The sequence below is a fragment of the Manacus candei genome, unplaced genomic scaffold (genome assembly GCF_025592945.1).
Source record: "Manacus candei isolate 608988 ecotype Guabito, Panama unplaced genomic scaffold, ASM2559294v1 h1tg000050l, whole genome shotgun sequence".
Classification (NCBI taxonomy): domain Eukaryota; kingdom Metazoa; phylum Chordata; class Aves; order Passeriformes; family Pipridae; genus Manacus; species Manacus candei.
In genome coordinates, this window is record NW_026138098.1 from 15,667,345 (window position 1) to 15,691,426 (window position 24,082).

General features: G+C 35.0%; 1 protein-coding gene across 2 annotated transcripts in view; it reads left to right on the forward strand.

The window, feature by feature from the left end:
* Window positions 1-23,827, forward strand: part of ADGRA1 (adhesion G protein-coupled receptor A1) — a 261,633-nt gene extending 237,806 nt beyond the window's left edge. For both annotated transcript variants that reach the window (XM_051800658.1, XM_051800659.1), the window contains 2 exons: window positions 16,410-16,505; window positions 19,645-23,827. In XM_051800658.1, the coding sequence (XP_051656618.1) occupies window positions 16,410-16,505; window positions 19,645-20,866 (1,318 nt within the window). In that variant the 3' untranslated portion in view covers window positions 20,867-23,827. The remainder of the gene's footprint in view (window positions 1-16,409; window positions 16,506-19,644) is intronic.
* Window positions 23,828-24,082: the final 255 nt, after the last annotated feature.

The window sequence follows — 24,082 nt, forward strand, 5'->3', positions numbered from 1 at the left end:
GGTGAAGTTTATCTTCTTTGTTTAAAGAACAGTGTCTGAGCTACTTAGTATAGATGAAAAGAAGTGGGTTACGGTTATTGTGAAAGAAATGTGTGTCAACTTACTACTTGTAAACAAGCTATTAAACAGCATAGCAAGTCACATATACAGGTCCATTCAAGTGAAACTCTCTTGAATACTAAAGTTATTGGCAAATGTAGCCAAAAAAGAAAATAATCACACCTGAGTGATACCTGGTCATTTTATGAGAGAATGATGGTCTTGGGACTTAGGAACTTTTACTCCATGAGTTATGGCATTTGCAAGCTTGCAAAATTGTGAACTTCATGAAGACTTATAATGATTCCTAAGATATTTTCAGGTTTGAAAGGCTGGAACTGAAATATGCTGATCTGCAGAACTGTATTAGATTAAATTTTCAGCTGCTTTTATTATGAGTTCACATTTAGGTATTTCCTAGAAATTCAGAATATTTGTCACACCATTTCTTTCCTTAATACCCTCTACAATTTGAGCTAGTTATATACATAATTGTAGAGGGTAAGTTAGAGGGTGAGTAAGCTTGATAAAATACTCCATGCTTTGATAAGCTGCTTCAGGCAAAATGTAAAATGCTGATTGAAAACTTTACAAGTTCAAGGATTTTTAGAAGATAGTATATTCAGACTCCAGTAGGGGCTTTGTAGAAAACTGTATCAGATTTGAAAGAGCTAAATATGTTCTCAGATAATTCTCTGGTGCTATATAGATTAAACTTGATTATGCAAAAATGCTGTAAAGAGAAATGGCCAAGATCTTCTCAAATGTGCTTATTGTCATTGTATGGACAAAAAACTAAGCATTCCCATCTGCATGAAATAATATTCACCACAGTTACAGAAAAGACTATCTGACTTATAATTGTGAATGATTGTACTCATATACTTAAGAAAAAAAGAAAAACAAAGCATTTGATTTATTTAAGTAGAACCAGAGTAACATTAGATAGAAATTTTTTCTTTGAAAATTATTCTGTGAGAAAGATGGAAGTTAAAGTTTGTTGCAGGACACCTGTCTCTTAAGTAGGCATCTGTATGCATCCAGCTTAATTGTAATGAAAACAGTGATGTTGCAAGAAAACATAAGTCATGAAGATTTATGAAGTGTGTTGTGCAGACTGATAAACTGCAATGTCACAGAAACTAGAACACTGAAGGAAACCAACTAGTGTAATACAGGATTGTGGAATAGTCTGTAATAACTGCAGTACAGTACAATCACTATGCATTTAAATTATAGCATGTATAGGACTTATTAGTTATTGCATTTACCAACGCATTGCCACTATTCCAAGTAATAGAAGATATTATTAGATTCCAAGAGTAAATGCTGAACAATAAAAAATATCTGGATTATCTTAAAATAAACTAACAATAAAAACTAAATATATCTTTTGATGCATATATGTATATATATTAGCAATTATAGTTTTAAAGATGTAATTTTAATGTTTCAGAATAATTGTCTTTATTAATGAATGGAAAAATTCAAGGAAATGAAAGTATTTTCCTTGTACAAACATAACTGATGAAATCCACAGATATGCATATTACATTAAATATATTGGAGCATATATAACTGTAACTGTTGCAAATTCAGCTTCAGACCTGGTTTATTCTATGCATACTTCCTGTCAAATATGTGTGATAATCTCTGTTTTATGCCTGTTTTGAAGGAGGGCTTAAAAGTCTTGGGAGGAAGAGCTGTATTAAATTTATTCTCTTGATTTTGAATTGAGAGACCATGGAAAAATACCCATAAACTTCCACTGATCACCTCGATGTTGTACATCCTAGATAATTGAAAACCATTACTGGAGGTGTGGATGGTTCTTTTTCTTTTCAACTTAGTATTCATTAAAAACTCAAAAGAGAAGACATTAAAAAGAAAAACACACAATAAATAAGCTTAAATTGCAGTAAAGGGTAAATAGCTTCATATTAGAAAAATATTTTAAACTATGGGAATAGTTGACAATTAAAATGGGCTACCTGGGAGGCTGTGGAAGCTCTGTCACAAGCAATTTGTTAACATGGATTAGATAAAGGCAAACCAGTCTTGATAGATGTTTAATGTGACCCTGACTCAGAGCTTTTGAGTGGACTAGATGACCTCCTGATGTTCAGCCCTGACCTACAATTCGTTATTAGTAAACCAAGAATTTTTCCCAGCAGTATTTTCATTTTTCAGCCTTTATTTACTGCTGAATTCCTACAGCCTCATTGGTGTCATAAGAAACTCTTGTGTTTTATTATGTAAGCAAATTCTGACAGAAGAGACTTTGAAACTAATGTGTTCCAAATATGCCTTCGGTGTTTGGAAATGTTATGAGTCTTGTAGAAGCGGGCTGCTGATCCCCCAGGTATTTTTATTCAGGTACCACATTACTATATAAAACATAACCAAAAATTAGACCAGCTTCTGCTCTGAAACACATGCACCCACAATGGGTTTTCAGTGGGAGTTACACATATTTAATCATAAGAAGATTTTGGTTTATAGATGGAAAATACTATTTATTGCTACTTAAAATTAAGTTTGGTAAATATTCTGGAATTTTAATGATACAGATTAAAATAATTTAAATATAATATTTAATATACGTTAGCAAAGCAGAATGTCCAGATTAAACTTTATGCCTCTTTTGAGTACTCACTCAGGCACAGGGGTAATATCATTAATATTGGATTACACTTAGAGAATCATTCAAGATTCTAACAATTTATCTGAAAGTGAACATTGGCCACATTTTCTGTGAAAGAAAACCTCAGCCCATGAGATACCTGACTTATTTATTTATTGGTTATGAGAGATAACTGGGTAATGTTTTATCTATTGATTAGGAGGTAAGATCTATGATTACTGAAGACCATTTGTGTTTACTTTTCAATATTTATGAGCAATATCAAGAAATTGGAGATTTCAGAGATTTACCTTCAAATATTCTATATTATTTTTATGGAAAATATATCAAATGTAGTAAGTAGCTCCCTGTTCCAACATACCTTGACTGGTAGTGAGGTTTATTACAAGCAGTCACATCAGTGGTTATAGGTAATTCACCAAGAACATTATCTACGAATTTATGCCTATAAATCTCTGAGCAGATAATTTGCTCAGATATATTTATTGCTTTAGTTTATTGCCTAGTCTTTTACTTTTGAAGTCATTGCTTTTGCAGGTTGATTATGGAGGATCCCTAAATTTGTGGTATTTGCAAAGTCATGAGTGATCAGTCACACAATCTTGCCACTTCTTCATATTAGATGAGTTTATAGACATCTCCAGAAAAAAAATACCTTTACAGGCAGACCTCATTTCCAAGAAATATTTATGCATACCACTTTGGAATTGGATTTCTGGAATTACTGATGTATCTAAAACTCTTTCTCATGAATCAAAAAGATAAAGAATGACTACCTCTATTATTTTCAGAATAGTTACCCCACACTGTCTATAATTCGTAGGTAAGGCATTTTGGACTATTTAAAGTGGATTATCATACTTTTGTTATTGTCTCATATGAAAATGACATTAAACTTGTAAACTCTTAGTCTTCCGTTAGTGATAATGAAGAAGCAACCAGTTAGCTATATTCCCTTTTCATGCTTTTAAGAGAGTGTTTTCCAGCTAGAGAGAACTCTTCTTTCTGAGGTTCTGTCATTGCTAAATCCGATAACAATTATTCTACCTAGCAAAGCTAGGAAGCTTTTGAGCTGGAAAGCTGAGCAATGAGATGCTCTTATAGTTTTGTGAAGATGGAAATGACAGCTGTTCATTTCTTTTCAGATCTCAAACACAGTAAAGTTCTGGAAATGACATGTCATTTCTAGCTTTTAATTAATATTTTTTGATTAATGCTTATAAAATAACTCCATCTTTGCTTATCATTTTCTTTCGAAGTTTCATGATCACTTCTGGTTGAGTGCTCCAAGAAACCCTATGTTTTTTTAGAAACTTACCTTTTGACCTTTTTATATATGATGGAAAAACCTTCCTTTTGCTTCTGGTTAAAATCTCAGATAGGGATCACCAAAAATAGATTTTTGTGCATGTCAACTTTTAAACAATAGGAAGAAAACAAATGTTCATGCAATCATCAAATATAAAATATTTTCCATAGCTCAGCTTAGTGAGACTAAGACCGACAACAGCAAAAAACCTCAACATTAAAGTTGAAAATTGGGGTTGACATTCATGAACTCATGCAATTGTACCTTTGTTTCTTACTTTTCAATAGGATGAACTAAGGAGAAAATGTCAACCTGAATTTTTACCAATAAATCTCAGTCTCCATGGTTTTGTGGACTCAAGTTGTTAATTGAATAGAATTTGTCTACGAGAATATCAGGGTAATCCATAACAACTTTTTTTACATAGCATTAAAAAAGGATGCTTTTTTTCTCTCTCTAGATTAGCAGATTGAATTACATTTTATGGACTATGAAGGAGAAAATGTTCCAGAAAGAAGCCAAAAGTCTAAAACCATCTAAAAAGTAACCAAGTTTTTTTCAGCCTTTTAATGCTTCCCTACTGCATGTTAGATTTAATAACACTTACTTGCTAAGTTCTTGGCTACCTGTATATCTGTCAAGATGAAAAATTGGAAGTTGAAGAAGTGGATAACATGACATGAATCCTAATATAATATTTTCTCCACAAAAAAAAAAAAAAAAAAAAAAAGAAAAACAACAAACAAAAACAAAAGAAAGAGTAAGCTTTTTCCTTTTTTCAAACTCTAAGGATGAAACTTCTCTCCTTATAGGGTAGATTGGTTTCTGAAAATGCTGTTGTGTAGTATAAAATCATACAAGTCAGCATCTCACTCATATGGAGTTTGATCAAAACCAGTGGGAACATTTAGATAAGTAATGGATGCACAACTTATCAGATACAATAATAGGGTTTATACATAGCATAAATTTCCCTTTTGTTTCAGCCGTTCTCGGCTGGCTGCAGTCACAGCTGTAGGCATTGTTGATGGATGTGAAGTGGGGTCTCTTTCTGAGCTCAGTCATGTCCTGTCTTGGATACATTTTGATAATGCATTGTACTTTTCTAAAAAACTGTGATTTTGGAGATATTTATTTGAAAATGTATATTTGAAATTTGAAAATATTTGAAATATATTTATGTTGAAAAATATTCAGAATATATTTGAAAATTTAGGAATTTTCAAGCTATGCTCGCTCACCTATGAATCAGTCTGCTCTGAGTAGTGCAATGTTTCAGTTTACAGGCTGATATATACTAGAAGAGCAATAGGTTTAAAGAGCCCTTCTCTCATCCTTGACAACTGGCATGGATGGACCCTTAGAAGACAGAAAAGATAACAGTGAATAATAAGGTAATCATAAAGTCCTAAAAATAATAAGATTGGCAGAAACATCAGTAAGTCATCTAGTTTAACTCTTCATTCAAAACAGATACAACTTAAAAGTTAGGTCAGGATCTCACCTAGTCCAATTTCGAAAATGTGCAAGGACTTCTTCCTCCCATCCTAGTTCTGTGTCCTTTTAGCTTTCGTCTTGAATGGACCACAAACATGAAATGTGAGGGCTGTAACCTAGCCTGAAATAGAACACACAAAAAATCACTCAAATCCCACGAACAAAACCCCACGAGTCTAAAAGAACATCATTAAAATAAGAGGTATATAGTGTAAAGTTAAAATTCCTAGATAATAATGTAAAATATATAAATATCATGTTCATAAACACAAGAAATACCCATTAGCTTGTATTCAGTATATCTAAACTATTGATGAGAGAGTATAAGGGATAGCAAAAGAAATGCATGAGTGGCCACCTCATTCTACCACAGTCCATGAGAGCTCTGATTCTTTAGTCCTTACTCTTTCAGGCTTTCCAGAAGTTTAACAAATTTCTAAAAAACAGAAGCAGAAATGAAAATAAGACAGAGTCATGACAGAAGTGATTTTACATCCCTGCAAATTGAAAGTATCCCTACCTCATAAGGAAATTACCACCATTTGTGCTGGTACTGCAATGCTGAGTATCCAGTGCTCTCAGCACTCAGATGTGATGACTGACCCTTAATTGTCTAATTCAAGGGAAGAGATCTGTCTTCCCCATCACAGAAGAGAGTCCAAGCACCTCATTACTGAGTATCACCTTAAGGAGCAGATTCACTTGGTGTAATAGTTGTCTGTACCAAAGTAAACTTTAAATTGTCTCTTGCCTCGGGGCGTATTGTTATGAGTAGTAGTCTTTTGTTCACCTTGGTCAGTGTCTGTAGCAGTCAAGGTCTGTAGCATTAAGAAAGTAGGGAACTTTGTTATGCCCTAAAAAAAAATGTGATGTATTCAAATATGTAAAGATTGTTGCTTGTTGTTGAAAAATATCCAAAATACATTTATCATTACTACATGGGTATAAAATTACTTGGTCTAGCTAATAGCTAAGCTATGAAAAAAAGAAGATGCAGCTGTCTTTCAAATAGCTAAGCTATGAAAAAAAAGGGAATGCACCCTTTTTTCAAATAGCAAAACTGAGGAATATGTTACAGGTTGAAATACATGAAAACAAAGCTGTCATTACTAAGGAATCCTGAGTGAAAAACAACAGGAAGTAATAAAATGTGCTTTAAAATATGTTGGAATACCACCAAATTACCAAACCAAGGAGAGCAGTTATTCACAATCAAATTAATGGGTTTTGGATTTCTGCTGTTTTACTTCTGTATGAGTTCATTGAGTTGTAAATAGGGTTACGTGTTCCAAATGTTGCCAGCTGTAAAACTGAATTATCATTCATGGGACACAACTTTTTTGATATGTCTTCTTATTCTGAAAAGAAAAATAAACTCAGGATTTAGAAGTGATGATGTAATATATATTCAGAAAAAATTCTGGTTGAAAAGAAATGAAATGTTTCATCTTCACGGTTTGGATTTTTTACCTCACCTATATTTTGCAGTTTTACATTTTAGATTTCTGGTGTATGAATTTTCAGTCACTCTAGTCTTTGTGGAGTGCAGTTCTTGAGGCAAGAATTCTGACCTGCTGCCCTTTATAAAGACTGAGATGCTTTCTTCTCAGTAAGTATTTGTCAAGGAAGACAATATTAAGGTAGATTAAAAAAAAAGAAAAGAAAAAGGCATTTATACAGGCACCTTATACGTAATACTTTATTTTCAATTTTTCATTGTGCAGTCTTGGTAAATAAAGCAAAAATGTAGTGCCCTTAGGATCGATACACTAAGGCACTGGGGTTGTATCTTAGGATCTTGACATCTGTGCCTTGCACTGGCTTTCCCTGACAGTGTTTCCAGATGGTTTCCAGTATTCAGTGTGAATGAACATCATGTCTGATATTTGAGGGAACTGCTTTCTCTTAACTTTAAGGGATGCGAGCTCCTTAACTCATGACCTGTGGCAAACCCTGAAAATACTAGAGCTATTAAAAAAATTAAAATATTTTAAAATGAGAACCAAACTAAAACACAGTTTCCCTTCCTTTACCATGGAATATGGTCTTTAGAGGAATTCAAAACCTGCTTGTCTGCTTTTCGCATCAGAAAAAATTTCTTTTGGGAAACTGTTTTCTCTCTTCTCTAAAAATGAGAGTTTGATTTGTTGATGACAAAAGCTTGGTTACTGAAAAGATTCAGCAGAAAGGGTTTTGTGGTTTTCACGGATCTTCTGCATAAATGCTTTTCAATTTTAAATGTTCCTCTGGGCTTGTGACTGAATACTTCTCGTAGACCAAGAAGATTTAATGATCAAAATTATATTATTTTTATTTAGTGTGTGGTTTCTTCATGTCTTAAACCAGACTGTTTGTCCTCTCACTTTGCCTGAGGATACATCTTGCTATAGCTGTGTGATTAGATTTTAGATACGTGCAGTTGAAAATAAACCCAATTACCTAAATAGATGGAAGGCAGAAGTAAATTGTGATTAGCACATAATTGTAAACCCAGAGATGCAGAAGCCTGAAACACTAAATGTTTAATTTTGGGGAAGTAGCACCTAACCCTTAACAGTATTTTGAAGATGAGGTGTTTATTACCTTATTAGTCAAATTCTCAGAAACACTAAGAATGCTTTAATACTTCGAAGTTTTAACATTTAAAAGGTGATAGAGATACCTCCATATTATCTATACACAGACAGTCTGTTTTGAGTATGGTGCATGGGTGTCATTTAAGAATATGCATAGGGTATGCTGAACAAATCTAAACAGAGAGATAAAATTTACTGTTGTTTTGTAAACTGTGTAAGAAAGTGCTTTATAAAGACATAGAAGATAGAGTTAGCGTGATCTCTCTAGAGATATTTCCCAGAAGTTCCTGTATTCTCTTTTTGTTTGCATGCATCTGTCTTAATGCTCAGCTGAGCAAATCTAAGAAGAAGGCATCTGGGTCCACCAGTAGATCTCCTATCTTCATTAATTGATTGCTTGGTCATTAATATCATCTGAATCATTTTCTGTGTGTACAGTGAAAGACCTTAACAGAAAATAAAACTAAGAGTATTACTCATATAATACCTGTGAATCTTATTCAATTAAAATTATTTAGCTCTAACTTGGCAACATAGCTCATAATAAAAATTAAGGCTTCATAATCTTTTTTTAATACAACAAATATACTTTATACCTAAACCCAAAAATACACCAAATAGTGAATAAATAACCTCTGAATCAACTCTCCACAGGTTCTTCTGTGAAAGCTGAAAATAGTGTATTTTCAGGTAATGTAAAAATTAGAAAACAAGGACTTGAATGGTCTCTTTAAAAATTTTTAAAAATTACTGCAGAAGAAAAAACATTCTTCTTGACAAAAAAATACTGCCTACAAAGTAAGTAAGTGTCAAAGTCAACAAAACACAGGGGGTTTCAGGGAGTTGTGTTGGTGACTGCCGTAATAAAATGTGGGATTGACATAAATGCCTTTTTAAAAATATGATTTCAAAATTTAGTCATAGGAGAACAAAGACCAGAACCCCCTGTCAGTGACTTTCACCAGTCAAACCAAATTAAAATATATGTCCTCCTGCTAGTCATTTCGTTTGCTTCCTTTGGCAGTCTTAATGAAGTATTACCTTGGGTAAAACCAAAGAAATCCATATTTTCTATTTAAAATTCAGGGTGGTTCTACTGACAGTCATAAAACATTGATACTAATATAAAGTGAACTGGGTGTTAAATATGTGACAATATAAGAGTACAGCACTTATTATCACTCTCTTTGCATGCTTTACTTTTCATTTCACTTTCATGTTATATAAAATGCCACTGTCATATATAGGCTCTTATCAGAATTCCTTGTCTTGATGAAGGTTGATAGTTAATGGTTCTTTTCTCCCCTTTGAAAGGAAGAAGGACATTCTCATGGTAATTGACTTTCTAAAGGTGTACTGCAATGCTCGGTGAAGCAGTTGTGTTTGATTCAGTAGGCTGGAACTGCAAAATAATTTCAGCTAACAGCCAGAAGAGTCAAATGCCTGGAAAAATGAGGTAGCAGTGAATACCTCCAAACAAGGGTGTCAGCCATTTTACTAACAGAAATTAACTGTGGAAACAGAATTGAAAGGCCTGTTGTGTTCCTTAAGGATAAAATGATTGTGCAAACAGAAAATACTCAAAGCATGAGTATTATTTCTCCTTCTATTACTTCTCTCCAAGCGTTAACATAAACAATTTTCTCTCTATGATCATCTTGCTGTTCTTAATCCTTTTCAAATACAGATTTTTTAAGAAATACTCATATTTTCTTTCTCATGAACATGATACTTAACATATATTTACTTCTTTCCACCAGAAGTGCATTCACCATGAATACCTTCTTACTCTAATTTCAGTTATTTATTCATTAAAATAACCAGGAATAGAGGTCAATAGAGCTAAACTGCAACATGGAATACACTGTAAGAATCATCTCTGTCTTTGATTTCCAGCAGTGATGAAGGCATTCTCCAATAAAATAGAAAAAAAAAGACCTCAAGGTGTCTCTTGCTTCTTAGATACAATAGCTCTTCAAGTTAGTCTAGCTCAGGAGAGACAATACAGTTATTTCTGTGTAAATGAATCTCCTTTCTCTTCCTTCTAAATTTTCTCTAAACATTTTTTGAGTTCTTGAATTCCTTTTTTATCTTTTTTTTTTCGTATTCATTTCTGTTTTTCTGTCCTCTCTGCTGGCTCAGACCGTCTTGCGGGGTCATGGTAAAGCAAACAGCAACAGTACTATCAGCCTATAAATTTCTTTTCATCTGCAAAATACCAAAGAAGATATAATGGCTACAGTAGCCATGAAGGGTGTTAGCCAAGGAAGTTGAATAGCAGTAGCTTCAGCACAGCTTCTTGTCTTCCTCCCTTAGCAGGGCCTAAACTCTCCCACTGCCTAACTGGCAGTGCCTGAGACATCGTCTGTGATGGATGGAAAGGCAGAGAAACTCAGTGTGAATATGGAGTGCAGGGGGCTCACATGAGAGAAGCAAGTGTTTTTGAAGCCATTTGGTAGGTGAGGTTTCACATCTTCTGACACTGACTAATATTCTCTCACTTTTTCTCCCAGGCTCCCATGTTATGAGTCTTTAAGGGCAGATGAAGAGTATTTAATCTCCTTTCTTGTGGCCAATTTTAATAAAAAATCAGACTTTTGTAAAATAGAGCCCTCGACATCAAAAGTTGAGCAAACAAATCTGCAGAGACTTTTCTGAATCAGTTTTTTTCATTCATTTTTTCTGTGGTTTAGTGTCTACCTCTAAATGGAAAAAGATTATACATATTCTCACAAGGACATTATGAAGATTAATTAATTACTGTTTGCAAAACTCTTAAGTTGCAATAAGATCTAGAAAGGAGGGATATATATAAAAAAATTTAATAACTACCTGTCCAGTGACTTTTGTTTCTTCTGTACTGAATGAGTGAAATGTCTTATGGAAAAAAAGAAGTAGACTGTGAACAGGCAGTTAAAGAGTATAACAATATTGCCGCATAAAAGGTGCTAAAGAGGGTTTTCACACAACCCTTAATTCTGCTTTTATTTACCTTTCAAAATTTGATTTGCAAAATTGAAGTTTATTTTAACATTATTAGTAGATTTTTAAATTTTTTTACTGTATTCTCCATGTTTTTATCCTATTTTGCAGACAGGAAAAAAGCACTGGAGAAATACAGGCTGTTTCTCTTGAGTAATACCATTAAACAAAACTAACATGGTATTTGTAAATATATTCAAGACTATCTGGGAACAGGATTCAAAGCGACGTGGTTTTTTTTTTTCTTAAAGGAAAATTATATTTTCAAAATCCCATCAATTCTACAAAGGCATATTTTTATTTTATCAAAATTCCCAGGAAAAAGGATCATGAAATGATGTGATGCATGAAAAATTCAGGAAGAATAGTTTGAAAATCAGGCTCATAAATTCAGCTTTCTACCGAGCAGCTCCTTATCTAGCTGCCTGCCTCCCGGGTACTTGAACTGTGGCATCTGGATAGCTCAGAAGTTAATGACCATTTTCTATATGGATTATTTTCACAAAGATGTTAAAATCAAATCCCAGCTTAAGGAAATATGAAGGGGAAAGTCATCTTGCTGTGACTCCTCTTTTATTTTCGTATTTATTTTGCAAGTGGCTACTAGATTGACATCTCTTCCTATATGAACTGTGCCCTAGACATAAGCACAGCTAAACTGATAAATCTTTTTTTTTGTACTAGGGGGCAGAAAACAAATTAATGCTTCACCAGTGTCTTCATATATATATATGTATAACATGCACTTTTCTAGATTTGTGCATGCAGAGAGGAATACAGTTAAATATACATACATATTAATCAAGTAATATCTGCAGTAAAGACTATTTGAAGCTTTTAAATCATTTCTTGATACATTGCCATTTTGCCAACCTCTGCAGAAAAAAAAACCTTACAGTCAGTCTTGCATTACACCCAGAAAGTCAAGGTAGTCCCTTTTTTGGAAAAATTCAGTCAAGGTTCTTAATATGGAAACAATTTGGGGCTAGAGAATAGCCAGACACTCAAGCAAGAAATTCATCACTGGGTAGAACTGTCCTTTTACATGCTGACTTACTGAGTAACATTTATGGAAATAAACTTAGCAGAATATAGTGTATGTTAAGTTATCAGAATGGATGCTGCCTGCAGGCTATTGCAGTCGTTCTTGCTGACATTATCCTGTTTCTATCAGATTGGCTATGTAGCTCCCAGTACTTTGTGGTAGAGTTTGCCTTACAAGAGGAGTTCTTGCCGAAAGGAAGCTGGAAAATAGTAAGGCATGATGTCAACAGAGGGACATCACCTCAAGCAGTGTCTGCTGCTCTGTTGGGGGGGGTTGTGCTTATGTCAGTGCATGTAATAAATAATGTTGTACTTACTGGTCCCAGGCAGCTGTGGCACAAACTTAGGGGCTCCCTGTAATGTTCAGTGAATATGATTCCTCCCCCACAAATTACTGCCCGTCATTTGCACATGCCTGCAGAGCCTGGTTTTCAGACCGTAGGTGTTGCCTACACTGCAGCTGAGAGGTGTGAGTGCAGCATGCTGAGGCCTACCAGGCTAACTTTAATCTAATTAGCTTGGATAACAATATTAGTGAAGATGTGATAGAATGAGCTTCAGTAAATAAATGTATGCTGATGTGAAAGCCTGCTGGGAATCATCAGGACATCCCTGGTTGGCCAGCAACAACAATGTACAAATTTTAAAACCTCTTTCTAAGGGCTATTGAAGCAATGGCTTGGGAGTTGCTTCAAAGCCCCAGATCATCCCACAGATAGTTTATATTTTCCCTTTAAAACAATTTTAAAATATTATATAAATTAACTGCTTGTCAAGATAAAATTTTAGCTGGAAATAAAATTTTAATTTTCTCTGTGGGGCTTTCCAGTCTTTACAGATTTACATGCATGGCTATCATGACTACAACCAATCCCTCTGTGTTAGCAGCTTCATCACAACAGTCACATCTGTCAGAGCAAGGTTCTTCTGTCTTCTTATTGCTGCCTACGGGGTTCCATTACTGGAAGCCTTAGTATCATTTGCATTCTCGAATGGGCTGGAAAATCTAGTCTGTGTACATGCCCAGGCAGTGCTATACAAAATACCAGTGAATGTTAGAGTTAGGGCTGCACAGGGAATAACAGACAAGCTTTGTAGGGATAACAGACTGGCAAGGCTTAGTGAATATTGGGAGGGCACCACCCTAATCAGGGTATCCTTCAGATAAGATTACATTCTTCCTCCTCCTGCTTGTGAACTCACAGAGAGACAATTGTGTTTCTTGGGCTTGGAGACAAAATCCTGGATGACATGATTTGCCCAGTCCCTTCATTTACAGTAATAGAGAGGAGCTTTGTGTTTAAATGTAGGATGGGAGTTAAGGATTCTCATTCTGAAACAGATTTTCTGTGTGGTCTTGGACACTTAATCTCTCTGTGTTTTCTCATCTGTACAACAGGAATAATAATGTTTATCGAACACAGGGGGCTGTAAGGCTAAATTAATTAACGTTATAAAGCCTTTTGATTCTCTTAGATAAAAGGTTTTCTAGAGGTATGAAGCATACCTATTTATTATCTGCATTTTTGTCACTTTTTATTCATACCCTATCAATTCTACTGTAGCTTTTTTCTTCAGAATTATTTGTCCTAATCTTCTCGTCTGTGTGAAAAAGAAGAAATTGATAACAACTAATGATTGCATAGAAAATAGTGTTTAGAAAGACTGGTCTAAATTTATTACTTTTGAGTGTACTTCCTCACAACTAACATGTATATGGAACTTCTTGATCAATGTTTCTTTTCTTTGGTGACTTTAGCCTGGTTTTTATATACTGTTTAAGGTATCCACACGTTCACACAAATGGACTAGAGTATGCACTTCTGTTCTTACAATTTAATGTCTGTATCTTTGATTGTATTTTCTATTTGGTCTGTTTTAATCCTGTTTCTCTCTTACTGACTTTTCTTCCGTTTGACAGCTTTTTTTTTCCCTTCACTCTTCAAGAATCCTGAATACACCACTGAAGAATCATTTGTATACGCTGTCATTTTTATTTCCTATTTTACTTTTTGTTTTCCCCCCAGTGAGATAGGGCAGGCAGTGTGCTGTGGTGGATGTCAGTACAGTGCACCTCAGGTACACTGAAACGATTTGACTTCAAATTTTGTCATTTCTAGAATGTATTTTCTTGTCCTTAGCATTGAGCCATGACAGGAGTTTGGCTAGATTTTGCCACATTTCTGAAGCACTGTGTAGCTAAGTGTTTCCAGAACATCTGATGCTACTGTTGTACTGTTCAGCAGCCTGAGTCTGAGATATGAAGTAGATTATCTAAGACCCAAATACTGGCTTGTCTGAAAGTTTAGATAAGGATTGATTTAAATGTATATCCACTGTAAAAAGTGGTGGCACTGCAGAAAATGAAATTATAGGTTGCATTGTAGGTAAATTCTATGGTGTAATCACTTCAGATGAGTTTGAAGTGCAGTTTTGTATACTTGCTTCTGTATTCCTATTTTTCTGCTCCTTACTGTTTCTTAGATAAATTTGGATGAACTTTTCTATGCCTCATTGCTTTACCCTAGTAATTTCCTGAATTTCAAAAATACCATTGAACATGTCTGTGTTAAAAATAATAATAAGCTATTAAGCTAGCTTATTCAACATGCTCAAGTCAAAAGATATGTACAATCATTAAACTGCAATGAATGAATGGATTTTGTAGGGAGGCAGCATGTTCATTGGAATTTGTTGAGCTCTACAGAATAAGCCAAGTTGAAGAAAAAATATATATTCAATGACTTTGAATTTATAAAATCTGAAGGGCTTCTTGATGAATGCAGAGGACGATTTTCTCTGATCTGTTTACAGCTTAGACCATTAGACAAAGATTGGCTGTAAATGTTAGCATGAAAATTTCTGAGGCCTGACCCCTAATTCTGCTTCAGAAGGAGGTGGGAAAAGAGGCTAAGAAATTCTAGAACAAATTCTGTGTTTGATTTAAATGCTGGTCTATTTAGTCTTATTATTGCTCTGTTTCTGTAAAAATCCTTCCTTGCAATTTCCCAATATTTATACTGCATTATGGAAAACTCGTGGCCAGATTCTGATCAGAATGTGTCCCACATGTTACCAAGTTCCTATTAGTCCTGATGGACAGCCTAACAGGTCTGACTGGCAAGTGTCTGTTCCCCTGCATACTGTCTTCCAAACCAAAGAAGTGGCTTGAAAAGAAATTAATTTTGTCTGCCGACATAGGACTATTGATCAAACCAGGAAATGAGTCAGGATCTTCAGAGAAACAGCTGAGCTTCTAGGTGCAATGGAACATTTTTCCTTTTGCCTCTGAGCAGCATTCCCTCCAGCTGTAGGAATGGGGACTGATGCTCTCCACCTCAGAGACCACACTGGTGGAAGTGCTGTGCTCCATGCATAATTTTGTGTTTTGCTTATATAAATGGAAAATGTGATGATGATTTATTTTTCTGAATTTGGATACAGGCATGCAGGATGCCAACTTCGGTGACACATCCCCTGGCTACATACTGTAGCCTGATAATCATGCGTTGTAATGACCACTGCTTCCAAGTGCTCACTGGCATTTAACCAGTTAAAGGAGTGTGAAACTATGTGTCTTATAATGCAAGTCTTTATGGAAAGATTAACACTTTTCTTGGATATTTATGAGATCTTGCTGAAGTCTTAGTAGCTTTCACATTTTAATGCATTTGCAAGGCTGAGCATTGACAGAGTAATTGGGGTATATGCAAAGGGATATTTAATCCTCCTGATTTCTTCAGATTGTTCCCTGTGCAGAAAAAAATAAAACATTTTGCCAAGTGAACTGCCCCTTTTCTCTTTGACTAACTGATCTTCCTTTCTTTTGTTCTCTGGAAGTTAGGAAAACGTTTCTGTGATCTCACTGAATTTCCCTGGGAACATTTTCATGTTAAAGTGAATACAGCAGCTTTGCCTGAATATTTTTAATTTATGATGCTTGCATATTTAATAAATATTAAATATAAATATCTAGGTGAGTGGAATAACTTTATTTGGAATGTAGGTTCTGTCACTAGACATTTCGATTTTCATATGACTGTAACAGTAACTACCTTTACTAAAGTTGCAAATAAAGAGTTTGTTAAAAGTGGGTCTATATAAATATTAAATATTAAGCTTTCTGCTCTTTGCTTCATAAAGTACAGTGTTTATTGTGACAATATTTTATTCTTTGCTTTTCTGGTTTTAGGGACATGTTTAATGTTTCAGCAATATTTTATTCTCAAAATTCTTCAAGAAATTCTTCAGTTATTTAAAAAGCAGTATTCGACTACAAGTCAGGCAAATTAAAATATTGGTTATTATCTCTCAACAGATTTTACCTGATTAGTGGTGGAGTTCCTTTCATTATATGTGGGATTACAGCAGCAACCAATATCAATAATTATGGGATTGAAGGCAATGCACCATAGTAAGTATAAACAATTATCATAAAACTTTTAAGGAAAACATTTTCTTATGCCAATAAATGTAATAAATGTAAATACCCTACTTCATAAAGGGTAGGGAATTTGGAATGATATTTGTTATGAAATTTTAATAAATATTAGCTGTGAGAGAGCAATGTCTTAATCTGGGGCTTGCTACTTCACCTCTACTGACTTGACTCCATTACTGGCAATACAATCACTTTCATTTACAAAATTACTCTTCATTTACATCTGAATGAGTGAAAGGATATTAAAAATACCTAATGGATACCATATTTAATGGAGCTATTAGTTAATTAAATATTTTCATTTCATTATCTACCTTGAATTGATATCCTTTGGGTATCCGTTAATGCGAAATTATATCAATTATGTGAAAAAAAGGACAAGTACAAATCTCTAACCCACCTTCTCCATCCCCATTCTGCCATTAAAAACCAAATGTTTTGGATTTTCACCACCTGGAAACATTTCAGTCACAAAGTCATGCAATCCTGACATAGTCCTCTCATGTCTAGTTAGCGTTCAGTAGACCTCCACAAGCTCTCCAGGCATCACATTGTTATTAATTCTTGGCATGAAGCATGAGATATCAGTAAACTACAATAAGTCTTTCCATGCAAATGTAGCAGAAAGTTAATTAGACTGCAAAGTTAAATACTGTGTGTAACAGATCAGCATGGCAAGGACTGGCACACTAATGGATATTTTGGTACTCTGGCAGCACTAGTACTCTGGAGGACATCACTCTTAGTTACTGCTTTGAGCATCTATTGAAACACACTTGAAACTGGTTATGTTCTGGGCATGAAAAGTGGCAACCAAGGAGAATGGTTTGTGAGGGAGCATCTGCCTCCTTAAAGCCATTTTTATAGGTAATCGAAATTAAGATTCTGGTAAGAAATCAGTGCATACCATGGCTAACTGGTTGCTCTGCCTAGGGCCCAACTCACATTCATATAGTTCTTCAAATTTATCCAGTTAAACAGTCCCTTATAATCAACAGTATATTATAAGACTGTTATTTATGTTCATAAATGTGAGATGTTTTTCATTTTGGTGCAGTGACAGAGGTTTTGCTTCTTTAATCATGTTAATATAGCAAATCAATACCTGGTACCCCAGTCTGTCCAGAAAACAAGGGACAGATGAAGGATGGTTGTAAGACTGAGTGAAAAAACAGCTTCTAATTCGATGGCAGCATATCGAGTTACGTGCCTTACTCATTTTTTATAGTATTAGTACAATAAATGTAGATGCACAAACTTGAACTTTTATCCACAACTGATTTTTTAAATGATCCACAATGAGATTCCACTTGAAATAAGAGCATCCCAAGAGACTGTTCCGCTGGGGAGCATTCCATTCTCCACTTTGCATCAAATATGCAGCATTCAAATGTACTTCAAATATGCATGTAGCTTTGTGTTCTCTGCTTCCCCAATTAAATATAGGTGGTAACTTTTCACAGATATCTTTCAGGGAATCTTTTCATTTGCCTGTCTGACAGCAAATTATATACTGTTCAGAGTGTTTCTAAGTTCCTTAATACGTGTATGTATGCTTTTGTTTAAGTTTCAGATTTCAAAAATTCGAAGTCATTATTCTGAAGTTTCTTGTGATAATACCCAGTGGCACTGTCTCTATTTAGCTGAGAAGTTCTCAGCCTGGGAGAAAAAGTCATTGTGCTCTTTTTATAGTAACTTGTAGATAATTCCTGGCTTGACAAGAATGTGATACCAGAAGCTTCCTCACTGGAATTGAAGGGACTGCAACTAATCACGCATGCCTAAATGAGTATGAAGTGTCACACAGTGTCACTTTTAGAGCTGGAATGGATAATGACATATCACCTGGTCTGTCTTTCTGACCCAGTGGGAAATTAGCTATATCCAAACCACTCCTGACAGTTATTTATCTGAGGTGCTTTAAATGCTCCCATAATGGATAGACCACACTTCATTTCAACAGCTTATTATCCTAATTGTCCTAACAGCTAGGAAACTTTTCAAAAAATCTGATCTAAACTTTCTTGCTGCAGTTTAAGCCCATTACTTCCTGTCCTGGTCCAAGAGATAAGGAAAGTAACTTATTCCTCTTTCCAGAAATCCATGCAATACTTAAAGAACCTAATAACAGCTGTACTAGACTATACTGCCAGCTCAGTTCCCTATCTGTAACTATGGCTAAAAGCAGATCATAGAGAAGAGTCAAAACTAGGCAAATATATCTTCTCCCTTTGACCCATGTTCTCCCAGTTTCCATCTAGGATTTCATCAGCCAGAAGCATTTTTTCCCCCATGTGTGTTTGATCCTTCATCCTCAAGACAGTCCTGTTAGACTCATACTGGCCTGTGAACTACTTTAAGCTGCTCTAGAACAGTTATGGTTATATTATTTAAAGCCTAGAAGACCATTGTGGTCATGCTACAATGATATTATGCTACCAACGTATCACAAAGAGACTATCAGGTTCCTTAATTTTTCTGAGGACATTCAGATTGATGTAAATTAACTCCTAGGAACTTTGGAAACAGTGCAGAATTCAGAAATGGCATATATCTTTTGGGCCAGCTCACTGCAGAAAGGGGTGACTGTCCAACTGGAAGTCTTTTTGCAGCCTCTCTTGGTACTCAGGATGTTCTCTGGCAAGAAGAAAATTCTGTAAGAACAATCTTCAGGCTTAAGAATTCATATCAATGTTTGTTGATACAAACCATTGAAATCTGTTCATTTCTATTGCTCACACACTCTATAAACTATGCCTCATTTGCTTTTTAATCAAAGTATTAGTGCTGACATTTTTAATACTAAAAAAAGGGGGTTATATAAATGGTCTTATACTTCACTGCAATTTCAGAGTCTAAACTGACCTACATTTCTTGGAAAATTTTAGTTTTAATAATCTGTAATTTATACTAGACATTTTATTCTATTAAAAAATAAGAAAGTGATGCCTCAGCTTAATTGATGTTAGACACACTCTCTTTTCTCCACAACAAGCATATCTGAACTTCTGAGATACTGTTGTGTCATACTAGTCAGACATCAGTCAGTTGTCCATCACATCTGATGTGGGCTCTAAAATGTTCTTGACTCTCTTTTTTTTGTTGTTTTTAGTTGCTGGATGGCGTGGGAGCCCAGTCTCGGTGCTTTCTATGGGCCAGTAGCATTCATTGTGCTCGTCACCTGTGTTTACTTCCTCTGCACATACGTGCAACTGAAGCGCCATCCTGAACGCAAGTATGAGTTAAAGGAAAAGACGGAAGATCCACAGAGAATACCGAGTACTGATGTGGGCCATGGTCATATTACAGACTCTGTGTCCGTTCCCCAGGCAACCTGCCCCATGATTTCTTCTTCCTTATTGGAAAATGAGCATTCATTCAAGGCTCAACTTCGAGCCGCAGCATTCACTTTGTTCCTGTTTACTGCCACTTGGACCTTTGGAGCACTTGCAGTATCTCAAGGTCATTTCTTGGATATGATATTTAGCTGTCTTTATGGAGCCTTCTGTGTGACCTTGGGGCTTTTCATCCTGATCCATCACTGTGCAAAGCGAGATGATGTATGGCATTGCTGGTGGTCCTGTTGCCCATCCAAAAGAAACACCTATTCCGTCCAAGTTAACGTGCGCCCAAAGGTTAATGTCAATGGTGACACTCAAGTTCATGCACCTTGTCTTCAGGAATCACCATGTCCCAACAAATCAGCTGTGTTTAATCATCCGGCGGCCAGCCACTGCAAACTCACTAACCTACAAGCGGTTCAAAACCACGTTAACTGCCTTTCCCCTGTGACTCCCTGTTGTGCAAAGATGCACTGTGATCAGCTACTTGATGACGAAGCTCACATTCATGTCCACAATGAGGGAACCTTCAGACCCAATATGCACATTCACAGATGTCTGAAAAGCAGAACTAAGCCACGTTACTTCAGTCGGCATAGGTCTGCAGGTGAAAGGGAGTATGCCTATCACATCCCTTCGAGTATTGATGGCAGCATCCACAGTTCACATACAGACAGTCCCCACAGTACACACGATAGCCAGTCAGGTCACAGACGGGCCTGCTGCTCAAAAAGTGATCCATATCCTACTGTCAACCAGCCCGAAAGTAGCGACGCAAGTACTGTAATATATAGTTGTGCTAAAATGCCAGACAGTGACACTGTGCACCATCCAGCTCATTTTGAAATGCACCCACGGACACAGTCATTGCCATTTAATACGACGAATCACAATGGAATTCTCAAGGGAAACGTGCATGAAGCCATGATATACAGCTCAGATAGTACAGGAAATATCAAAACTGGGCCTTGGAAAAATGAAACTACTGTGTAGTTCATGGGCCATCATGATGTGTTTTTTGTCCTAAACCATCATTATCTTTGTTTTTATTCCAAAATAAATAATATTATGTCTTTGTGTAGCTCATCAGTAAATTGTACAGCTTTTCATTTTTATTTTCTTTTTCTTAATAAGAGTCTAAAAAAGAGGGATAGTGACAGTTTTAAAGTGAAGTTATTTTTAAAAGAAAGTTATAAAATTATTCCGAAAGATAACGAGAAAATGAAGTTTAGACAATTGAATATGAGAGGCAATATCCTTTTGTTATACAGAACAACATTTCTTTAGAAACACATCATTTTCATTCATTGTTTTCACTTTTGTTTTGTAGTATCTTCAGACACTTTTTATAAACATATCAGCATCTTAAACTTTTACTTATTTATTTTTGTAGCAAAATATTATTACTGTGCCATGGATTTTAATCAGAAGTGGCTATGGTAGAAGTGATAAACAGGATTTTATAAAATTGCAGCTTTTTAGATCTACAAAAGTGATACTGCCTCTAAAGATCTTCTGTAGCATATGGCCTGTAAAGTCATGTAATGTACAGTCTCTGTTCTGTCCTTTTTCTTGTTGGAGAGAAGTGCTAGGTAATGTCTCTATTACATCTTTGGTGCTGTATTGGTTGTATTTTGCATGACATATGTCAGGATATACCATTTGCTGTTTTCTAGTGTTACATGTGTTAAAAAAGAACAAAAAAAGTGTTGTACAAGGCTGTGAAAAACCCTATTGATATTAATCTAGAGCATTATGAATCTACAGGAAAAAAAATCACTCTGCACTAGTTTAAGTGGCACAATCCTTTGTATAAGGTTATATGATAGCTTTGATAAGGGTCCACTCTAATGTCTTTACAGAGCATGCACTACTCATTGTATGTGACACTGTGCGGTGTAATAGCAACTGTCTCAGCAAGTTTTACACTTGTTTGTAAAGTATGCCTTTTGAGCAAATCTGTAAGCTGTTCCATGATAACCTTTCCACATCTGTTAAGGTAGAGCAGTTTTACCATTAACTCTTTGAGGACTACAGTTATTTTCTTAAAGTATCTTATTCTAGTTCAGAGACACTGTATATATGATATTGTCTATTTAGTTACATGATCAACGTAGTCCAGAGTTGTCAGGAAAGAGAAAGTTCAGTAATTTTCAAAAAAACCACCTTCTTAAAGTCCATCTATTAATTTCACCACTTGCTTTCTGAAAACCCATTTCCTTCCCTAGCAAATTTCGGATTGTCTTCATCCTTTAATGCAAATTTGACCTTCAGAGAAGTTCTTTATGCTCATGATTTCTGCTGAATTGTAGGGCATTCCATTCTCTAATTAACAAGGCTCTTGGCAAGAAATTTTTTCATGTTTCCATGAACATCTGGACACAAAGCATCAACTCACAGTACAGAACTGCATCATAATTATCCCTATATGAAATAAAACCACTTCTTACAAATGGGAAGGGTGTAGAATAATAATAGATTGCAGAAAGTGAATGGGAGCATAGAGCTGTGAGAAAAATGTCTACAGTGGAAAGTGAACAGTGCATCCAGAAATGAGAGAAAAAGCACAATTCTGTATGGCCACATGAGAAAGTTTGCTGTGGTGTCTTAACACAGACTTATGTAATTGCTGCAGAGAGGAAATGGAAAATTCTTTTGAGAGATCATCAGTCTGTGATTCTCTGTGTATATGTGGCAGAAATCTTAACATACTTCAGCCCATTATTTTTCTGTTATTAGCAGTTTATTAGACTCTACCTTTTTGGTTTTTAATATGTAGGAATACATTTCTTAATAGTGTACATAAAGATGACAGTTATAATTGTTAGAATGTTATAAACACATGTAAGTCAGATGAATGTGTTCTGCAGTGTTGCAGGTGGGAATTAGTACTCAAAGGGTTAATGCTCAGTATCTGAGTGCAAGAAATCTTGTTTTTCTGTATTTTTGTAAATTTGAAATATATATTGTAAACTCCAGCAGTGCAATGTATCCATCTCAGATTGTGTATTTTTAAAAGGTGAGCAAGAAGAATGCACTAGGTGGTTGTCAAGTTTTAAGCCAATATTCAACAGTTTCATGACTGCTTCTTTAGTTAATACAACAAAAACCCCCAACACCTGAGCTTTATTATGTATATGCTGTATATGCTTGAACTGTCTCTAATCTAAAATACAGTATTTTTCTTTGTTTGCATAATGAAATATTTTCTGTTTCAGAATTATTTTCTTTTACTATTACTTTTACTCATTCCACATAGACAGTGAGCCCTGAACAAGCATAGACATAATGTGAAATACCATTCTCTGTGTCTCAGCACTATGTATATGTATACTATGTAATAGCAAAATCCTAGGAGGTCTGTAGACCATTATGCAAAATATTACACACACACATACACACACACACACGCACGCACACACAGAGCAAAGTGAAATACTCTGCAAGAATCCACTCAGTAAGCTTCTTTATTTAGCTTGTGTTTTAATCACCTCTGTTATTTTGTCTGAGAGGCCAATTCGAGCTTCATAATGGCTTACAAAGAAGTAAATAGGTGCTGCTTTCCACAGAATATCTTATGTGATAAAACTCTCTGGAATTTAAACGTAAAATATTAAAACACTTTTCTTATTGTGTTAAAAAGTAATTTAGTGAATATTTCAGGGCTAATTGGAAGAGATGTGTTATGCAATAATCTGTTTGCATATTATTTTTTCAGAAAATATACAGTATATCTACAGAGTAGGAGACATGATATTAAATAAATATAAAAAATGTTTTGTAACATCAAATTTGACCAAACTGCTCTTTGTGCTTTTGACTTTTTTTTTTCCCTTAAGATAAATGAGATAATTTCAATGCTTTGGAAGTCTCGTTTTGATTTATTGTGGGATTTTGGTCAGTTACAGTCAGTGAGCCATTACTACTTTACCTGATTTTCTTCCCTATAAAAATAAAGTCAATGAAATAACCAGAGTATAAGAGATATATTGTCCTAGTAAATTCCTCATGGACATACACACGTGACATGTTTCAAAGTCAGCTTTAGTTTTGGTGATTAATGGATGACATAGAAATGACTAGACAGATTTTATTGCTCACTTTCTGTCTGAGACTTAGCAAGAGAAATTTCATTTAAAAAAAAAAAAAGATAATTTTCAGGGAATGATGCAATTAACAGAAATCTGAAGAGTTGTTATTACAGTATTA